Source organism: Taudactylus pleione, unplaced genomic scaffold, assembly GCF_031769625.1.
Source record: "Taudactylus pleione unplaced genomic scaffold, aTauple2 ptg000329l, whole genome shotgun sequence".
Taxonomy (NCBI): domain Eukaryota; kingdom Metazoa; phylum Chordata; class Amphibia; order Anura; family Myobatrachidae; genus Taudactylus; species Taudactylus pleione.
Window position 1 is genome coordinate 12,329,839 of NW_028284730.1, and position 19,894 is coordinate 12,349,732.

Below are 19,894 nucleotides of genomic sequence, written 5' to 3' on the forward strand. Positions count from 1 at the left end.
CTTCGGGGCTGGGGCGCAGTGAAGTGTCCACACTCCTTTCAGGGAAGGTGGACCGCAGAGGAATCTGCACTTCCAATCAATATATTGGAACTACGGGCAGTCTCGGGGCTCTGCAGCAAGTCAGGCTGTTGCTTCATGGAAAACCTGTGCAAGTACATTCAGACAATGCCACAACAGTGGCTTATCTAAACCGTCAAGGAGGAACTCGAAGTCAGGCGGCAATGACAGAGGTGTCACGCATTCTGACATGGGCGGAAGGCCATCTACCAGCCATATCTGCGGTGTTGATTCCAGGAGTGCTGAATTGGGAAGCGGACTTCCTAAGCCATCACGACATGCATCCAGGGGATTGGTCTCTTCACCAAGAAGTGTTTCAACTACTAGTGGACAGGTGGGGCCTTCCAGACGTGGACCTCATGGCCTCTCGACTAAATCACAAGCTGTTTCAGTGCGGGTCCAGGACAAAAGACGCCAGTGCTCTCTTGATGGACGCTCTGTCAGTCAAGTGGACCTTCCAGTTTGTGTTCCTGTTTCCTCCAATCTCCCTCCTTCCTCGAGAATTCAGAAGTTCAAACAAGAGGGAGGCATGGTCCTGATGGTGGCTCCAGCATGGCCCCGACATCCATGGTACTAAGATCTTCGGAGTCTCTCCATTGACACTCCGTGGCTGTTGTCTCAACGTCCGGACCTGTAGTCTCAGGGTCCTTGCCTCTACCAAGATCTGGGTCGTCTGTCTTTGACGGCGTTGCTCTTGAGACATCCCTCTTAAGATCTAAATGTTTTTCCGGCTTTGTGGTTAACACCATGCTCAGAGCACACAAACCTGACTCTGTCAGGAATTACCACAGGGTGCTGCATACCTACTTTGAATGGTGTCGTCCCAGAGGTTACGACCCCCAAGTGTTTAGGATACCCAGAGTGTTGGCTTTCCTGCAAGCGGGTTTAGACCTTGGTCTCTGCCTTGCTACATTGAAGGTCCATATCTCGGCCCTTTCAGTGTGGTTCCAGCGAAGGATTGCTCCTCTTCCTGACTTCCACACTTTTGTGCAGGGGGTCCTTCGTATCCAGCCTCCCTTTGTCCCTCCTGTAGCGCCTTGGGATTTGGCTGTTGTCCTTAAGGCTCTCCAGAGCCCTCCATTTGAACCGCTGGGCTCAGTGGATCTCAAATGGCTTACTGCCAAGACTGTTTTTCTTCTGGCCATTGCTTCCGCCAGAAGAGTTTCTGATTTAGGGGCTCTCTCTTGTCATTCCCCATTTCTAGTTTTTCATAGGGACAGGGCAGTGCTTCGAACTCGCCCTGGGTTCCTTCATAAGGTGGTCTCTAGTTTCCACATTAATGAAGAAATTATTGTGCCGGCCTTTAATCCCTCAGACCTCTCGGCAGGGTAGGTCTCATTGGATGTGGTACGTGCCCTCAGAATTTATGTGAATCGTACCAGTTCTCTTTGGAAATCTGACTCCTTGTTTGTTCTTTATGGTTTACACAAGAGAGGATGGGCAGCCAATAAACAAACTTTGGCTAGATGGCTTCGCATGACTATCTCTGAGGCTTACATTCAGGAGGGCCTTCCAGTCCCGTCCTCTGTTACTGCTCATTCTACTCTGTCTGTAGACCCTTCGTGGGCAGCTAGTCGTAGTGCCTAGGCTGTACAGCTTTGTAAGGTGGCCACGTGGTCTTCTATCCAGACCTTTTTGAGGTAAAATGCCGTTGATACCTTTGCCACTCAGGATGCTTCCTTCGGCCGGCGGATTCTGCTTTCTGCACAGGAGCGTCCCTGCCCTTGAGGGTACTGCTTTGGGAATCCCCAAGGTTTCCTGTGGACCTTCTATGGACCCTGAAGTAGAAAAGTAGAGAGATGGTACGAACTTTCCCTTGTTATCTCTTTCTACGAGGTCCACCCGCCCTGGCACACCTGTGCTTCAGATGGGCTTCGCTCTGGTCACCTCTTCCGTCTCCTTTGGTGTGAAAATGTGATTCTAGTGTGTTCCAGACTTTCTTCTCCTTTTTATCCTCCAGCCTTTGGCTTGCTACATAACTGAGGAGCCTCCGGCCCGGGGACGGGGTGTAGAGGGAGGCCCCGTTGCATATCCTGGGAGAAAAAATGTAACTGCATGGTGCCCTGATGTCTTCGTCATCACCTATACCCCAAGATTTCCTGTGGACCCTATGGACCTCGTAGAAAAAGAGATAACAAGGATAAGTTCTTACCATATCTCTACTTTTCTCCAACACAGCACATGATTCATCTTGGAGTGTTGCTAGATTCTCAGGCATATAGGGTGTTTCTGCCAGAGGACAAGATTGTGGCATTATCAATGCGCATGCACAAGCTGATAAGCAGGCAAAGAGTATCCATTCTGTCAGCAATGCAGATGCTGGGATCAATGGTATCGATCTTAGACATGGTGGGCTATGCTCCCATTCAAGGCCTCTGCCAATGTTTATTCTCTGCAGGTGTAATGGACAGTATCATTCAATACGGTCCCAGATGATCTCTCTCACCTCAAAGGTTCGTCACTCCCTCTTGTGATGGCTAGAAAAGGAGCATCTAAACAAAGGGCGCTCGTTCGGGATTCCATATTGGGTGGTCCTCACCACGGACGCCAGTCTTCGCGGATGGGGGGCAGTGACGGGTCTTCACACCTTTCAGGGGAGATGGACAGATCAAGAAAGTCATCTGCCAATAAACATTCTGGAACTGCGAGCAGTATACCAAGCACTAGTCAGGGCACAGGACCTGCTTCCAGATCCAGTCCGACAACGGGACTACAGTTGCCTACCTCAATCATCAAGGAGGCACAAGAAGTCATGCGGCCATGAAAGAAGTGACAAAGGTTCTCATTTGGGCAGAACGTCATCTTAATATTCATTCCGGGAATACTCAATTGGGAAGCAGACTTCCTAAGTTGCCAGGACATTCACGCCGTAGAGTGGTCTCTCCATCGGGGAGTGTTTCAGCTCCTAGTAAACAAATGGGGTCTACCAGAGATAGATCTCATGGCGTCAAGCCACAACCACAAGGTCCCCAGGTACGGGTCCAAGTCCAGAGACCCATCAGCAGCCTTCGTGGAGTCACTGGCAGTAAGATGGAACTTCAGGTTGGCTTATCTCTTTTCTCCAATTTCCCTGCTTCCAAGCGTTCTCAGGAAATTCAAGCAGGAAGGAGGAACAGTAATACTGGTGGCTCCAGCTTGGCCCAGACATCATTGGTTCATCGGCATACAGAATCTGTCAGTAGACAGTCCGTATCCTCTTCCTCTGTGGCAGGATCTGCTAATGCAGGGTCCCTGCCGACATACGGTCTTCCTTGTCTAGCTTTGACGGCGTGGCTCTTGAAACTTCAATCCTAAAAACAAAGGGATTTTCCAGTTCAGTTATTCAGACGATGCTTAGGGCAAGGAAGCCTGCTTCTGCCTACATCTGTTACAGAGTTTGGCATTCGTTTGGGCAGTGGTATTCCCATAAGGAATATGATCCTAAGGTATTCAAAATGTCCAGGATTCTGGCTTTTCTGTAGGCATGATTAGACATTGGTCTCCGCCTGGCTACTTTAAGAGGGCAGGATTCTGCACTATCAGCCTGGTTCCAGAAGAAGATTGTTTCATTACCAGATGTTAGAATTTTTTTTCCAGGGAGTTTTGCGGGTTCAGCCTCCTTTTTGTTCCACCTGTAGCACCATGAGATTTGTCTTTGGTTCTTAAGGAGTTACAAGCTTGCCCATTTAAACCTTTTGACTCTGTCGATTTGAAGTGCAAAGACATAATTTTCGTCCTGCTATCTCTTCTGCTCACAGAGTCTCGGATTTGGCAGTTCTCTCTTGTCGCTCCACATTTTTTATTTTTCACCAGGATAAAGCTGTTCTTTGTACAAGGGAGGGTTACCTTCTTAAGGTAGTTTCCCGTTTTCATGTGAATGAAGAAATTGTTGTTCCAGCTTTTCAGCCTCCAGACCTTTCTGTAGGTGAAGCCTCCTTGGATGTAGTCCGTGCTCTCCATATTTATGTGGAGCGCACGAATTCTGTTAGAAAATCAGATTCTCTTTTTGTATTATATGGTTTTCACAAATGTGGATGGCCAGCTAGTAAACAGACTCTGGCGAGATGGATACATATGATTTATCTCCCAGGTGTATACACAGGCTGATATTACTGTCCCAAGCACGATGACCGCGCATTCTACTCTGTCTGTAAGGCCATCGTGTGCATTCAGTTGCGGTGCCTCTGCTGAACAATTATGCAAGGCTGCTACGTGGTCTTCTTAGGTTCCTTCTACTGCCTTTAGGCTTGCTAACTAAACTGAAGTCCTATGTCTAGGGGCAGGGTATATATGGAGGAGGTCCCAGGACATTCTGGGAGGCAAAGTTCTTTACTGTCTGGTGCCTGGTCTTCCAACCATAATATCCCCATTGTATCCATGTGGACCCTATGGACCTCGAAGGAAAGGAGTTATCTCGGTAAGTCTACCATAACACTATATATTTTAGCTAGACGATCATCTGACGGAGGCCTGGGGTTACCTATGATCCTACGGTACTATAATGCTTCTTGTTTAAGTCAAATGGTTGCTTGGCACTCTCCTAATTTTACTAAACGCTGGGTTGATCTTGAAAGTGCTCTGGTAGGTGTGGTTTCAATCTCCTATCTGCTTTGGCTGCTACGCAAATACAGACCTCGATCCGCCCTCTCAACCCCAGCAGTAGCTCTGACACTCTCCGTATGGGGCAATCTTAATAACAAATTTGCTCTATCCACATACCCGTCTCCTCAGAGCCACTTGTGGAACAATCCTTCTTTCCAGCCAGGCCTTTCACCCACTATGGTATCTTTCTGGATAGCGGCAGGTATCACTCGTTTCCATCATATTGTAGGACAATTAGCCCCACAGTCTATTGGTGACATCCAGGAAAAACATAACATCCTCAACTCCTCCCACTACCAGTACTTACAAAATTCGCTATTTCGTTTCCTCCTGTCTTTCTACCCTGCGTCTCTAAATTCTTCTCCTTTAGAAAGGCTTTGCATATACCACCTACCGACAGGAGTACTACATCCTTTCTATACTACTCTATTTTGACATTGGAGTACCACTCACTTACTACCCATGAACTTGCGTGGGAGGCAGATTTGTAATACCCACTGGGTGATAATTCTTGGGAAACAATACGTCTTGCTATTTCGAAATGTTCTCTTACTGTGTCTATCCAAGAAAACTCATATAAAGTTTTTACTAGATGGTACCTGGTCCCAGAGCGCCATCATCAAATATATCCTAGCACTTCTGACCTGTGTTGGAGGCTAAGTTGGCACATTTTTTCATACCTGTGGACCTGCCCAAGAATTATTCAATTTTGGAACATGGTCCGCTCCCTTATATCGACCGTTATAACTTTACGTCTCTCCCTTTACCCTGCCAACCTACTGCTGTGTGCCCTAGTTGGCCAAACACCCAAAAATACTAACAAACTGATCTGTCACATCTCCTATGCAGCCAAATATCAGTTGGCGTGTAATTGGAAGAAACACTCCAACTCGTCAAGAACTCCTGAACAGAATCTGGTTAGCATCTAAGAGGATTACACTACTAGTCTTCTGAATAATACAGTGGACAAGTTGCACTCAGTGTGGCCTCCCTGGTACTCCTCCCAGGCAGTAACCCTCTCCGCTCTTACATGAACCGTGACCCATAATTACAATCTTGATTCCCTTTTGGGCGTTCCCCTGGCTTGCTTAAACCCCCTTCTTCCCCTCCTTACCTCCCTTTTCCTTTTCCCCAATATCCTACTGTTCTCCTCTATCTCCCATCAAGTTTACTTCTACTTTTTCCATCGATACTTAGGACTATGTTGTTGAAAATCTTTTATTATGTTGCCTATTGTTGGTTTTTGTTTTTTTTGTTTACTTTTTATTTTAATGTGATTTTTCATCACTAAGTATAATGCCATATGGCATTTCTGTATATGTACCATTTTCTCTTTTATGGTTAAATGTTTCTTGTCACATTTTGCATCTATATATCTAATAAATGATATTAAAGTTCACTAGATGCCATCACTGTAACGCAACCGCCATGCCTTCACAGATGCAATAGTTTCATGGATTCCCTCTTGTTTTTCTGTCTTTAGAATGTGACCCAACAGATCCATTTGAGTCCCAACCAGCACTACGTCTCCCTTGGAAAGCTGATTAAAAGAATTGAGAGCAGCGAGGATGCAGTAAGCGAGCTTCAGAGATGGGGACTGCAGATAGACTCCAATATACATATGGTAGGAATTCCCTCTGTGTTACTGTTTCATAAGATTTTCTCTGTTACTGCACCAGTGCTTCTGCCAACGTATAACTGTGTTACACCTTCTGCAGTAAGAGGGCATAAATGATGCTGATCTGCTTCTCCATGGGTTCATTATTCGCCACATGCATAGAAGGTGAATAATGGACATGCTCTTCTCGCTTAATATTGTTTTTTATTTTATTTCTAGCCTCAGCTAGAGTGGCAGGAGATTGCTTTCTTATACACTGCGTCCTTATATCTGGTCCTATTTTATGGGACCCTAAAGCAATGGGATGAACCTGGCAGCCTAGCACTGATGAGGAGTCACCTATCGCTCCATTGCCACTTATCTATGGTCAGCAAAGCATATTGGGGAGGAAGGGGTGACCAGTGGCCTCCCCTTTCCTCCAGTACCTGGTAGTACAGTGGCCACCTTTGCATTGGTAGATCAGATCAGATATATATGGGATTCCAAGGTGACAGGAGAGAGGTTTGCAAATTAAAATGCTCCACATGTGAGACAAAGCGGCTTCATTACAATGCTCTTCCCTTTCCTTGCTGTAGCAAATTTAGCACTAGTATTTGGGGTTCTTTCAGTTTTTTTGTGGGCAGGACATTATAGATTGATTTACTTCACTTTCCTTGGTGCAGGCATATCTACATCCCAGTAATTCATATCTAAGATGACTTCACCATCCTCTTCCTGGTGTCCAAGCAGTATTGTTTCTCCTTCCTCCATAGGGGACACTGAACATTTTTTTTTATAAGTGTGACTAGCTCCTCCCCTTCTATACCCCCCTCCAAGCCTCAATCTAAGTTTGTGCCCGAGTGGAGCTGGAAGTGATTTAACACTCCTCTTCGAGCTTTAGGCTATCTAAAGAACATCAAGCATTGATGACAGACAGGTAACAGCTGCACAGCCTGTCTGCACTGTGGGAGCTGCCGGGGAGGAACCGCTTGCAAGTGCATGCACTTCGCCTGGGGTCCCCCAACTTCAGAGACCTCCGTCTCCATACAGGGGGTGCCGCATACCGCTGCTTGCAGCGTGCATAGCGGACCCCCAACAGTCACAGCCGCCACTGGCAGTCCGCAGCCCATAAGTTTTACCTGGCTCCCCAATTAATGGGATAGCCAGGTTAACTATAAACAAGCAGTACGCTATAGCAGCAGGCTGCCCCGATTAGCAGCCAGATAGCACTTGCAGGGACGACTCATACTGCAGGTTCCATTCCCCTTCTTCAAAAGCCAGCGCCTAGCGGGGGAGGACGGAGCTTAGCTCCGGAGCCCTGCCGCAGCGCTTCCCTGCAGCATGCTGGCAGCCATTCCGGAGGCTTTCAGCGTGCGCTGCGCATCTGAGCTGCTGTATGAAACTGGACAAGCCTACTCCTGGACTGTAAGTAAAACAGTGGGGTTTAGGCTGGTCAGGAGAGCATCTAAGGCAGGTCAGTAACTACTTATTTGTCAGTGGTTATTCCTCCTATGCCTAACGTTTTCTGGCACTGCTAGGGGAGCTATTAGGGCTGGTGTGGCTCTCTTCCGGTCTCTCTGTATCCCAGTTTCTACTACTTCTGACGTATTTCACTACACTTTTATGTTTGTGTGGGGTCTGTATATAGCATGACTGGCAAATCAAAGGCATCACAAAAGTTATTTACCTGCAAAAAGTGTGCGGTTAAATTTACTCAGGGGCATTCATCTACCTCCCGATTGATAATTGCAATACTGAGCAACATTCTGCTGGGATGTCAGAACCTCCGTTTTGGACGCAGGTTACATCCGTTATGTCCTCTCTGTCTGCTGAGCTGGAGGCTTCTCGCAAAGAAAGAGAGGCTTCCGGAACAACGGCTCTAGAAGAGCCAGCATGGGCGAGGTCCTTGTTTAAATCCATGGGGATTTCCAAAGCCATGTCTATTTCCCGTACCAAAACGGGATCCTCCCCTCAGGTCTCAAAAAAGAGACCGTTATCCTCAGTCCTCCAATCGGAGGAAGAGGATATGCCAGATTTAGAAGAAAGCGAATATGCTCCCAATTCGCCTAGAGAAATCCAGGAGGAGTCTGAGCCAGTATGCGAAGGGATAGAGGCTTTAATTTCTGCAATCCGACAGGTACTGTAGAAGAGGAGGACACAGATCCTGCTCGGCAGTCTTACTTTCTAAAGAAACAGGTCTTGGAAGAGCTAGATTCCCATCTAACATCAGCTTGGGAACATCCGGATAAAAAATTTCAGATGTCCCGACAGTTATTATCCTTTTATCCGTTTCCGGCAGATAACAGAAAATCCTGTGAGACTCTTCCTACAGTAGATCCATTAGTATCACAGCTGTCTAAGAAGTCCATGCTTCCAGTTCCTGGAGCCACGTCTTTGAAGGATACATCTGACAGGAGATTGGAAAACACTCTCAAATCCATTTACACAGCTGCAGGGGTGACTGCGTCCTGCAATTGTAAGCTGCTGGACTAACAAAGCCATTGAGCTTTGGGCAAAACAATTGGCTGATGGAATGAGAGACCAGCTGCCGGTGGAAGACGTTATTCTTCAGTCAGTGATTGCGGGCCTAGAGGAAGGCGAATTCATGGTATCTCTAGATATCAAGGACGCCTAACTTCACAGTCCTATCTGGCCTCCTCACCAGGCGTTTCTGAGATTCGCAGTTCGGAATTCACATTTCCAGTTTCAGGCCTTACCCTTCGGCTTATCAGCCCCCAAGGTATTCACAAAGGTCATGGCTGTGATGAGTCTCCTCTTATCTGCAGATTCTTCTGCTGAAGTCCCATTCCAAGGACCAATAACTACAGAACATCACAGTGACACACAGTCTCCTCATTCATCATGGATGGATCCTGAATTTCTCCAAGTCTCATCTGCAACCGACGCAGAGGTTACAATTTCTGGGAATGATCATGGACAAATTGTCTCAGCGTGTGTTCCTCCCTCAGGTCAAGGTAACTTCCATTCAGGAGATGGTCAGGACGGTCCTTCGACATCGTCAGATTTCGGTTCATGTTTGCATCCGACTCCTGGGGAAGATGGTGGCGGCCTTCGAGGCCATCCCTTACGGTCGCTTTCACTCCAGTACTTTTCAGCTAGATCTCCTCTCACAATGGACAGGATCCCATCTTTTCCTTCACCAACGGGTCAAGTTAAGTCCCAAAACTTGGATATCCCTTCTTTGGTGGTTAAACTCGGTACACCTTCTGGAGGGAAACAGATTTGGAGTGTGGGATTGGACTCTTCTCATCACAGATGCGAGTCTGGGGGGCTGTGATTCAGGAACATCACTTCCAGGGTCCCTGGACATCACAGGAAGCAGTCTTCTACGCTATTCAAACAGCAGATCACCTGTTGCGGGACTGAGCACTCAGGGTCCAGTCGGAGAATGCCACAACAGTGGCACACATAAATAGATAAGGCAGCACCAGAAGTCGAGCGGCTATGAAGGAAGTAAGCCGGATTCTAATCTGGGTGGAAAAAAGTTCACAAGGGCAATTTCGGCAATCTTCATTCTGGGAGTCAAAAATTGGGAGGCAGACTACCTCAGCCGACAGGACGTGCATCCAGGGGAATGGGCTCTATATCCTTAACTTTTTCACCAACTGGTCCGAAGGTGGGGTCTTCCTCAGGTCGACCTCGTGGCATCCAGACAAAATCATCAACTGCCTCTCTACTGCTCTTGAATGAGAGACCTGCAGGCGGTGGCAGTGGACGCACTGTCAGTACCGTGGCAGTTCCAATTTGTCTATCTCTTCCCTCTGTTCCCTCTTCTACCGCAAATCCTACAGCGTATCAAGAGGGAGAAGACCAAGGTATTATTAACAGGCCTCGCAGAGTTTGGTATTCCAACATTCAATTTCTGCTAATCGATGATTAGTGGCCCCAACCACTGAGAGAAGATCTATTACTTCAGGGTCCTTTCGTTTATCCAGACTTAAAGTGGCTTCGTTTGACGTCGTGGATGTTGAAAGGGCCATCTTAAAGCGTAAAGGGATTCCATACAGGGTAATCCCTACTATGCTCTGACCCCGAAAAGAGGTTCCATCAAAACATTACCACCATATTTGGAAGGCTATTGTTTCTTGGTGTGAACGGCGAGGTTCTCCGCCTACAGAATTCAACCAAGCCAGTTTTCTGCTTTTCCTGCAAGCAGGTTTCTCAGCAGGTCTGCGGTTGTGTTCTCGCAAAGTCCAGATTTCAGCCCTCTCTGTTTTCTTCCAGAAGAAATTGGCCTTGATACCGGACGTGCAGACGTTTCTGCAGGGTGTGAGTAGGTTACAGCCACCATTTGTTCCTCCTACAGCTCCATGGGACTTGGATCTGGTCCTTTCCTTCTTACAGTCTTTCCTGTTCGAACCTTTTGTGTCTGTGGAGTTGACATACCTTTCGTGGAAGGTAACACTTCTCGCACTGGTGTCAGCCAGGCGGGTGTCGGAACTGGGAGCTCTATCCTGTCGACCTTCATACTTAGTATTTCATGAGGATAGAGCGGAGCTCCAAACTAGAATCTGTTTTCTCTCTAAGGTGGTTTCAGCTTTCCACATCAACCAACCTATGGTGGTACCGCAACTTCCATAGGATTCACCTTCGTCTGAATACTTGGATGTGGTTAGGGCTCTTCGTATTTAGGTGGAGAGGACTGCAGCCATACGTAAGACGGACACTCTATTTGTTTTGTATGATGCTGCTCGTCCTGGTTGGCCAGCTTCCAGACAATCGCTGGCCTGCTGGATTTGTCTGACCATCAGACAGGCGTATATGGCCTCATCTAGGGAGCCTCCGTCTTCTATTACAGCGCATTTCACTCGATTCGTGGGTTCCTCATGGGCGGCTTCTCACGGGGTTTCCATGGAGTCTCTTTGCCGAGCGGCCACTTGGTCGGGCCGGCATACTCTTGTTAGTTTTTATAGACTTGACACGTTTGCGGCCTCTGCAGCGCAGTTTGGCTGGTCTCATTTGCAGGGTTCTCAGCGCTCTCCCGCCCGTGATGGGAGCTCTGGGATGTCCCCACTGTCTTGAAGCCTCCAGTGTGCCCTATGGAAGAAGGGGAAAACGCCCACCCTGCACTGTTCCTTCCTGCCAGGGATGGGGTCATTTTATGTTATGACTGTTGGAGATGTCTCTGGTTGTTACTGTTTGCCAACCTATTAAAATGTTCTGTGTACTTGCTTCGCCTCCTCCGTTTGTTTTTTCTCAGCTCCCCTCAGGCACAGTTTTCTTAGACTAAGGCTTGGAGGGGGGTATAGAGGGGGAGGAGCTACTCACACTTCTAAAAAAAAATGTAAAGTGCCAGCTACACTTAGCACCGTTTATACCCCACTGTCTTGAAACCTCCAGTGTCCCCTATGGAATCGGAGAAAGGGATTTATCGGTAAGTACCAAAATTCTGTTTTCTTCTGCCCCATGTGGGTCTCAAAATCTTCAACAATTCCTTTTGTGGGAGTTCCTTTATTTGCTAATCCAGGCCTTGAGGGAAGGGGAGTTCCTGTAGTCCCTGCATATCAATAACCCATAACTTCATATGTCTCCAGTGCTTTTTCCGTCTAACTTTGTAGGGCAGGTCCTTCTATCTTAGTTATTTCCCTATGTCCGCTCAACAGATGTACCTGTCTCCATCATGGTCATAACTTCTATGACTGCCGTCTTGTAAATTAGCGAGTAATGATTGTCCGATGTTTGGGCATTATCATAAAAAAGGCCGGTACTAAGAGGGGCCTGCTTTATGATAATAGGGAGTTCGTTACATAGGGTTAATTGCTCTCTCTTGCATATTGTTTCAGCCAGATAGCAATGTGAAAAAGCGTTTAGTTGCGGCTTTGTTTCGATCAGTGGTCAGGCTGAATTTTTTTTGAGAAAACATATAAGTGGACTGTGTAGAATGGCGGTGACCTGGTAGCATAGTTTAGGAAAGTTGAAAAGATGGGTCGATGAGGCGTGCCTAAAGAGATCAGTTTTCAGGGAAGGTATAAAGGATTGCAGGCTGGAAAACTTTGTTGTATGAATGAGAAAACTCATCAGAAAGTCCTGTAACTTGGGATGGGAGCAGGTAATGAGTGTGGATGTGAGGTACTGATCTTTGTCACAGCAGCTTGGTCAAGTTGGGAGATATCTGAGACCAGTAGGAGATGTTTGTTGGTGCAGTATTATTAATGACTTATGTTAATAGAAGTTTATTTTTCAGGGTCCATAGGCTCCACAGGGAGACCTTGGGGTGTAGATGATGGGAACCAATCCAGGAACCACGCAGTTAAAGCTTTCAGCTCCCAGGATGCATTGGGTCCACTCTCCCTATACCCCACCCCCGAGCCAGAGGCACCTCAGTTTCGTTGGTACCCGGCCGGAGTCGGTCACCATTACGCAGGGGGCTGCTTAGGCAGCCCTTAAGGTTTTTATTTTATGATTTCTTTATTTTTACTTTCGCGTATCGGAGAGCGAACAGCAGCAGACTGTCCGTGGGACGTCTACGCTGCCGCCCCGTCACCCCTCCGGTGCTGCGATGCCAGTACTGATCTGGGGATCTCGGAAGGCGTTCCGGGGGTCAGCGCTAGCCAGGGCCCCCGGAGAGGATCCAGACTGCACTCGGACATCGGGAAAGGTATGGCGGGTCGGCGTCTATGCCTTTAGTCTCATGAGACAGACAACAGGTGACTGGGTTTGGACGCAGGATCCGGCCATTGCGCTCCACTGGACCACTAGGGACAATTTGGTGCGGGAAACCAGTGTCCCAAGAGTTAATAACTCGCCAGGCAAGACAGCTTCCCTGTTTAAGTGGCTCCTCAGCTCAACGGGCCTTTCCACTGCGGTCTGGCTTCCATGAACTGCTCTCCTCCGGACACTCCCCCTCTGAGGTCTCCGGCGGCCATTTTCTCATGGTGCAGTCGCAGTTCTCCCAAGCAATTCGTAGTCCGGTCCCCCTGCATACCTCTCCCCATTAAAAAAAGGGGTCAGCGAATGTAGCACTATTGCCTACCAGACACTTGAGTCTGTGTAGTCGAGTATAGTGCCGCTTTGCAGCGTCTTTCCTGCTTACAATATTTGTAGGGTCTGTCACATACTGTTGTGTGCTGCACTGTGCCATATTTAGGCAACAGGCTCCTGCAGCTGACCTAAGCATAAGAGAGGACCAGTATATTGCTCCCTGTTAGTTTTATACATACTCGTGGTTGCTTTGTACCCAGTGCCATATTGTGTGTCATTTAACCTGCAAACTTGTCTGACAAGGGTAATGAACACATTCCTATACCATATTTGGGCTGTGTGCTCCTGCAGCTCCCAAGCATAAGACAGGACCAGTATATTGCATTCCTACTGGTATCCTGCATACACAGTGGTTGCATTATACCCAGTGCCATATTTTGTACCATATTACTATGCAGATATGTCTAGCAAAGGCAAGAGTAACAAACAGGCATCTGCACCCATACTGCTATCATGCAAACTATGTGCCTCAGGCTTAAGTTAGGAGGATTTGATACAAGATGGGTTATGTACTAAGTGTTATACTTCACCAGACCCATCAGACAACCAGCGCCTGTGCGAGAGTCCCCCTGGGTTTCATTTTCTCAGGTGCTGGCCACTATTGTGGACCGCCTGGCGGTTCCAGCTCTCATTCCCCCTATGGAGATATCACAGCAGGCCGTAATTCCACCTTTGGGGTTGCCACAACAGGTTTAGGCGATACAGGTACCTCCTGTTCCCCCACAATGGGTAGACGTACTCTCAAACTCTGTGCAGAGTCTAATGGCTACATTTAATGCCTTTCAAACCATGCTGCAAGGTGAGAAGCCCTTAACACAGTAAGCCCTCTCAGCGTCCTGCGTTATCGTCACAGTCCCCGCAACTCTCAGATTTTTAATTATCATCTGAGGAGGCCGTAGATGCTGATCTCTCTAATCCCGACTCCCCTCTTTAGGAGGATGAGAGTCGGTCGAGATTTAATATTCCTGCCTTGGTACGAGCTGTCAGATCTATCTTATTAATAGAAGATGACGAGCCAGCCCCTAAATCCAAGCACCCTCTGTTTAAACGACAGAAAGTGGCTTCAGCAAAATTCCCTCTGCCGGATCAACTAGGTGAACACATGGCTGCAGCCTGGTAAGAGGTTTCAACCACAAAAACGTCTGACCTCATGTTACCCTTTTCCTGTGGCTCATTGTGCACAATGGGAAACACCCTCTGCGGTGGATTCACATGTTGCGCGTTTAATTATTAGCGCTACGTTGCCTATTCCTACAGTTACTTCCTTGAAACGGATAGGAAGGTGGAAGCTTGCCTGAAATTGATAACTCTCTTTCAGGGGCTGTTGCCCATCTAATCATGGCTATTGCAAAAGCTATAGAGAGCTGGACTGATGCACTTGAAGACTCTTTTCCCTGGATGCTTCTAGAGATCAGATGTCTTTTGTTGCTCATGTTCGAGATGCAGCTTCCTTTATTAGAGAAGCGACATTGGATGCCAGTCTCCTAACCTCCAGAGTTTTCGGCCGCGGCTGTGTCTTCCCACCATACACTGTGGCTATGCTCATGAAAGGCAGATGCGAATTCCAAGAAAGGCCTAGAAAGGTTACCCTACAATGGGGAGATATTGTTTGGCCCAGACCTTGACACGATGGTAACCACATTGGCAGCATCAAAAACAGCATTTCTGCCTTCAGCAACTACTTCTACTAGGCCTCGGACTACATCACTCAAGTCCTTTCGTCCTCCGGGAAAGCCTCAAGGTCAGTTCTTTCCTAGGCAGTCGGCTTCCACTAGGGCTGCCAAACCCAGGACCAAGCAGACCAGGAACACCAGATGCCCTGCTTCAAAATCCGAGGATAAATCCTCAGCCTGACGGAACTGGCCTCCCACTAGCACATCCCAGAGTAGGAGGCCAACTTCTTCGGTTCGCCCAGTGCTGGTGTCAATCCACCACGGATGCTTGGGAAAGAGGTGGTCTCTCATGGGTACGCCCTCTCATTCCTCAGACGGCCTCCCCACCAGTCTTTCTACACACGTCGTCCTTCAGACATGAACAAGGCCTTACAAATCCAGAAAGCCATACAGTCCTTGCTGCAAGCAGGCCTAATTGTGCCAGTCTCACTATCTCAGCGAGAGACTGGTTATTATTCTACTCTCTCTTTCTGGTTTAGAAGCCTAATGGGTCTCATCGGCCTATCCTCAACCTCAAATCCCTGAAAAAAATTCCGCAGGGTACCCAGGTTCAGGATGGAAATCCTACGCTCCAGCATCATAGCTATGGAACCTGGGGACATCAAGGTATCTCTGGATATTCAGGACATGTACCTATATCGCCCTCACATCAGCGATATCTCCGGTTTGCTATACAACCGCAATACTTCCAATTTCAGGCTCTGCCCTTTGGACTATCCACAGCTCCACGGGTGTTTACCAAAATTATGGCTATCATGGCGGCCCACCTACGTGGTCAGGGTCTCCAACTGTTACCATATATGGACAACCTCCTGCTCCTAGCAGGCTCCCCAGAAGTGCTTCACCGCCATCTGCATAATCAACTGGAAAAAGTCCTACCTGAATCCCTCACAGAGAATGAGCCCTGGGAGCCCTGCTGGATTCTCAGAATCAGAGAATTTTTCTTACTTCAGACAAGATCTCCACACTTCAACTATGAGTGTGCAGATGTCACCACAGTCGCCGAGTGTCGATCACTCAGCAATGCAGGTTCTGGGATCCATGGTGTCCACCTTTGACATGGTGGAATATGCTTAGTTCCATTTCAGGCCTTTGCAAAGGCTGCATGCAAATAAACTAGCGTTAATAGATTAGAGAACTCAAATAACAATGCAGCAGTGAAAGAGGTGATTGCCAACCTCACTAGCAGAAACAGAAATAATATAACACTGCGCTCTGATATTTATGTTGGGACATAAGCAATGATATATATATGGTTAAAAATGGGTAATTTATTTCACCATAAACAATGATACATATTAATATCATAAACAGGTCTAAATTAAGACATATATTTTAAAACACACACATATAATATGGCAAACTAGCTGCAGAAACAGGAGTTGATAAGGCTACTGATCTGCAGAATGGTAACACTGTGGCGAAATATGTTTTGCAACAAATAGTTTGGCAATTAAAAATATAATCCTAAGGTCAAGGCTATTAGATGATAATAAAAGGATACTTTGTATAGTATTGCATAAGTAGAAACCAATGCCTAAAAAGATTTCGCAGATGTCTCCACAGTCGCCGAGTGCCGATTCATTCAGCAATGCAGGTTCTGGTGGAGTATGCTCATTTCCATTCCAGGCCTTTGCAAAGGCTGGTCCACTCCAGGTGGAGCGGGTTACCCCATCGGATCAAAGCTCAGTCGATAGTGCTCTCTCCAGAGGTGCGTCTGTCTCTTTCTTGGTGGCTAAAGACATCTCATCTAACCAAGGGTCACCCCTTTTGGATCCTGGACTGGATGATCCTAATAATGGACGCCTGTCTCCGGGGCTGGGGCGCAGTGACTGGTCCGCATTCCTTTTAGGACTGTTAGACATCGGTCGACTCATCCCCGCCAATCAACATATTGGATCTTCGAGCTGTCTACAGGGCCCTCAACCTGGCCCAGCACATACTGTACTTCACGGAAAACCTGTACAGGTTCAGTCCGACAATGCCACAATAGTGGCTTACATTTATCATCAAGGGGGTACTCGAAATCGGGCAGCAATGACAGAAGTGTACCGCATTTTGACATGGGCCGAGGGTCACATCCCGGCCATCTCGGCAGTATTCATTCCGAGAGTTCTCAATTGGGAAACAGACTTCCTCAGCCATCACGACGTGCATACCGGGGTATGGTCGCTTCACCAATAGGTGTTTCAAATTCTAGTGAACAGATGGGGCCTCCCAGAGGTGGACCTCAAGGACTACCGACACAATCACAAACTGCCTGTGTACGGGTCCAGAACAAGAGATGCCGAGGCAGCCTTTGTAGACGCATTGTCAGTGTAGTTGACCTTAAAGTTTGCGTACTTCTTCTCTCCAGTCTCCCTTCTTCCTCGAGTTCTTTGGAAGATCAAACAAGACGGAGATGCTGTCCTGCTGGTGGCTCCAGCTTGGCCCAGACGTCATTGGTACTCTGATCTTCGGAGTCTCTTCATCGACACTCCGTTCCTGCTACCTCAACGACCGGACCTGTTGTCTCAAGGTCCTTAGCTTTACTTGGAATTGGGTAATCTGTCTTTGACGGCGTGGATGTTAAGACATCCCCCTCTGAGGCTACGACCCCCAGGTGTTTAGGATTTCCTGAGTCCTGGCCTTCCTTCAAGCTGGATTGAACCTAGGACTCCATCTAGCCTCACTGTAAGTGCATGTCTCTGCTCTATCCATTTGGTTCCAGCATAGACTTGCTCCACTAACAGATATTCTTCCTCCTGGTTGTCCTCCAGATTCAATCTCCCTTTGTCCATCCAGTGGCTCCTTGGGATTTACCAGTAGTTCTTCGCAGCCTTCAGGGCCCTCCATTTGAACCCCTGGATTCTGTGGAGCTCAAGTATTTAACAGTGAAGACTCTTTTTCTTCTGACTATAGCTGTCGCTCCCCATTTCTGATATTCTATCAGGACAGGGCTGTACTTCGGACTCGCCGTGGTTTCCTTCCAAAAGTTGTAACTAGTTTCCACATTAATGAGGAAATTGGAGTCCCAGCCTTTCAATCACCAGACCTCTCGGCAGGTGAGGCCTCATTAGATGTGGTTCGTGCCCTCAGGATGTATGTGGACCGTACCAGTTCCCTTCGGAAATCAGACTCCTTATTTCACAAGAAGGGATAGCCAGCCAACAAACATTGGCTAGATGGCTTCGCAGACTATCTCACAGGCTTACGGGCAGGCAGGCCTTCCTGTATGGCTACTGTTACAGCTCATTCTACACGGTCTGTGGCGCCTCGGCTGTTCAGCTGTGTAATGCGTCCACGTGGTATTCTGTCCTGAAGTTCCTGAGGTTCTATGCCTTTGATATCTTCACTTCTCAGGATGCTTCCTTTGGGCGCTGGATTCTCCTCTCAGTGCAGTTGCATCCCCACCCTTAAAATGACTACTTTGGGACATCCCCAAGGTCTCCATGTGTAGCCTATGGACCCTGAAGAAGAAAATGAGAGTTATGGTAAGAACCTACCTTTGTTAATTCTGTTTCTTCAAAGTCCATAGGGTTCACAGAGCATCCGCCTGACGCACCTGGCTTCATATGGGCTATCGTACTGGTCACCAGTTACCCGTCTCCTTCTCTGTGAGTGTGATTCTTGAGTGTTCCATTCTTCCTTCTCTGTTATCCTCCTCCTGTCTTTGGCTTTTTACCAACTGAGGTGCCTTGAGGGCGGGGTATAGGGAGAGTGGACCCAATGCACCCTGGAAGCTGAAAGCTTTAACTGTGTGGTTCCCGGATTCGTTCCCATCACTTACACCCCAAGGTCTCCCTGTGGACCCTATGGTTTTCGAAGACAGAGAGTTAACAAAGGTAAGTTCTTACCATAACTCTCATTATTTTATATTTGAATAGTGAGATACAGATACAAATTCGGGGCAGGCGGCTAACAGAATTGTATGCTTACAAGTTAGGTTAAGGTTGATCAGAATACTATCCATAACGGGATGTAGTTAGTATATCGGCGGGCGCTATACGTCCCGCCGATATCCCGACAGCCACATCCCGACATGGGACTTAAGGGGCCTGTCCATTAACAGATAAATGAATGATTGAACAATATATCTGCTAACAGATAGACCCTGAACGATGACAGATGCGCACTCCCGCGGCCGATAAATCGCATCTATCATCTCTCCAACATGTTGGTCAATTATCGCATATAGCTGTACGATATTAGCAATATCGTGCAGTTTATATGCGGTAAACGACAAAAGATATTAGCAGCAGCTACAGTACGCTGCAGAGAGAAAAATCCTCTCCCTGAATGATGTTATGCGACATTGTTCATCGTTCGCCATGCGCGAGACCCGGATAGCGACGGACAAGCCGTTGCTCCGGATCTCACTACAATGGGGGCGTGCTGTCGATGGTGAGTGACAGCACGCCCCCTTTGGTGGGCGTGCTGAGGGCGTGGCTGCCCAGACGGAGGCATTCCCATGGGAACGCCTACCGTCTGGTGATGTCAGTGGGAGTGCTTTCAGCTCTGATAGAACCGAAAGCACTCCAGGGCTTGCAGCAGACGAGAGCCTACCACAAGGGTCTCGTCGCAAGCCCGATGGTCGCGATGGTCTTGACCATGGCGACCATCTTCCTGGCCGCTCGCTATAGCTGTTGGTGGTCACCCACAGCTATAGGAACGGCCAGGAGGCCGCTCTCAAAATGAAGAAGGACGGCCCTGATTCAGAGCGAGCGCTCTGTCAGAGCGTCCGGCTCTGAATCAGGGCCACAGTGCATTGAACTCTATCTGCGTAGCTACAGGTAAGTCACAGTGTCTGTGCTAACCCTTGTTCACCATTGATGGCACCTACAATGGGCACGCAAGGTCATCTGATGCAAAGGGTACCATTTTCTGTTGTGTCATGTACACGTGCAAGTACGTTTGCAACTTTTATCTAGTGAAGAGATATCATCAAGATGCATTGTGGGAAGAAAACAAGCCTGTGGGACAAGTTTGAGAACAATATTTGTAA

General features: G+C 47.8%; 1 protein-coding gene across 3 annotated transcripts in view; it reads left to right on the forward strand.

Moving 5' to 3' along the window:
- Positions 1–19,894, forward strand: part of PIWIL2 (piwi like RNA-mediated gene silencing 2) — a 348,242-nt gene that overhangs the window by 223,866 nt on the left and 104,482 nt on the right. For all 3 annotated transcript variants that reach the window (XM_088443404.1, XM_088443405.1, XM_088443403.1), the window contains exon 14: positions 6,122–6,262. In XM_088443404.1, the coding sequence (XP_088299530.1) occupies positions 6,122–6,262 (141 nt within the window). The remainder of the gene's footprint in view (positions 1–6,121; positions 6,263–19,894) is intronic.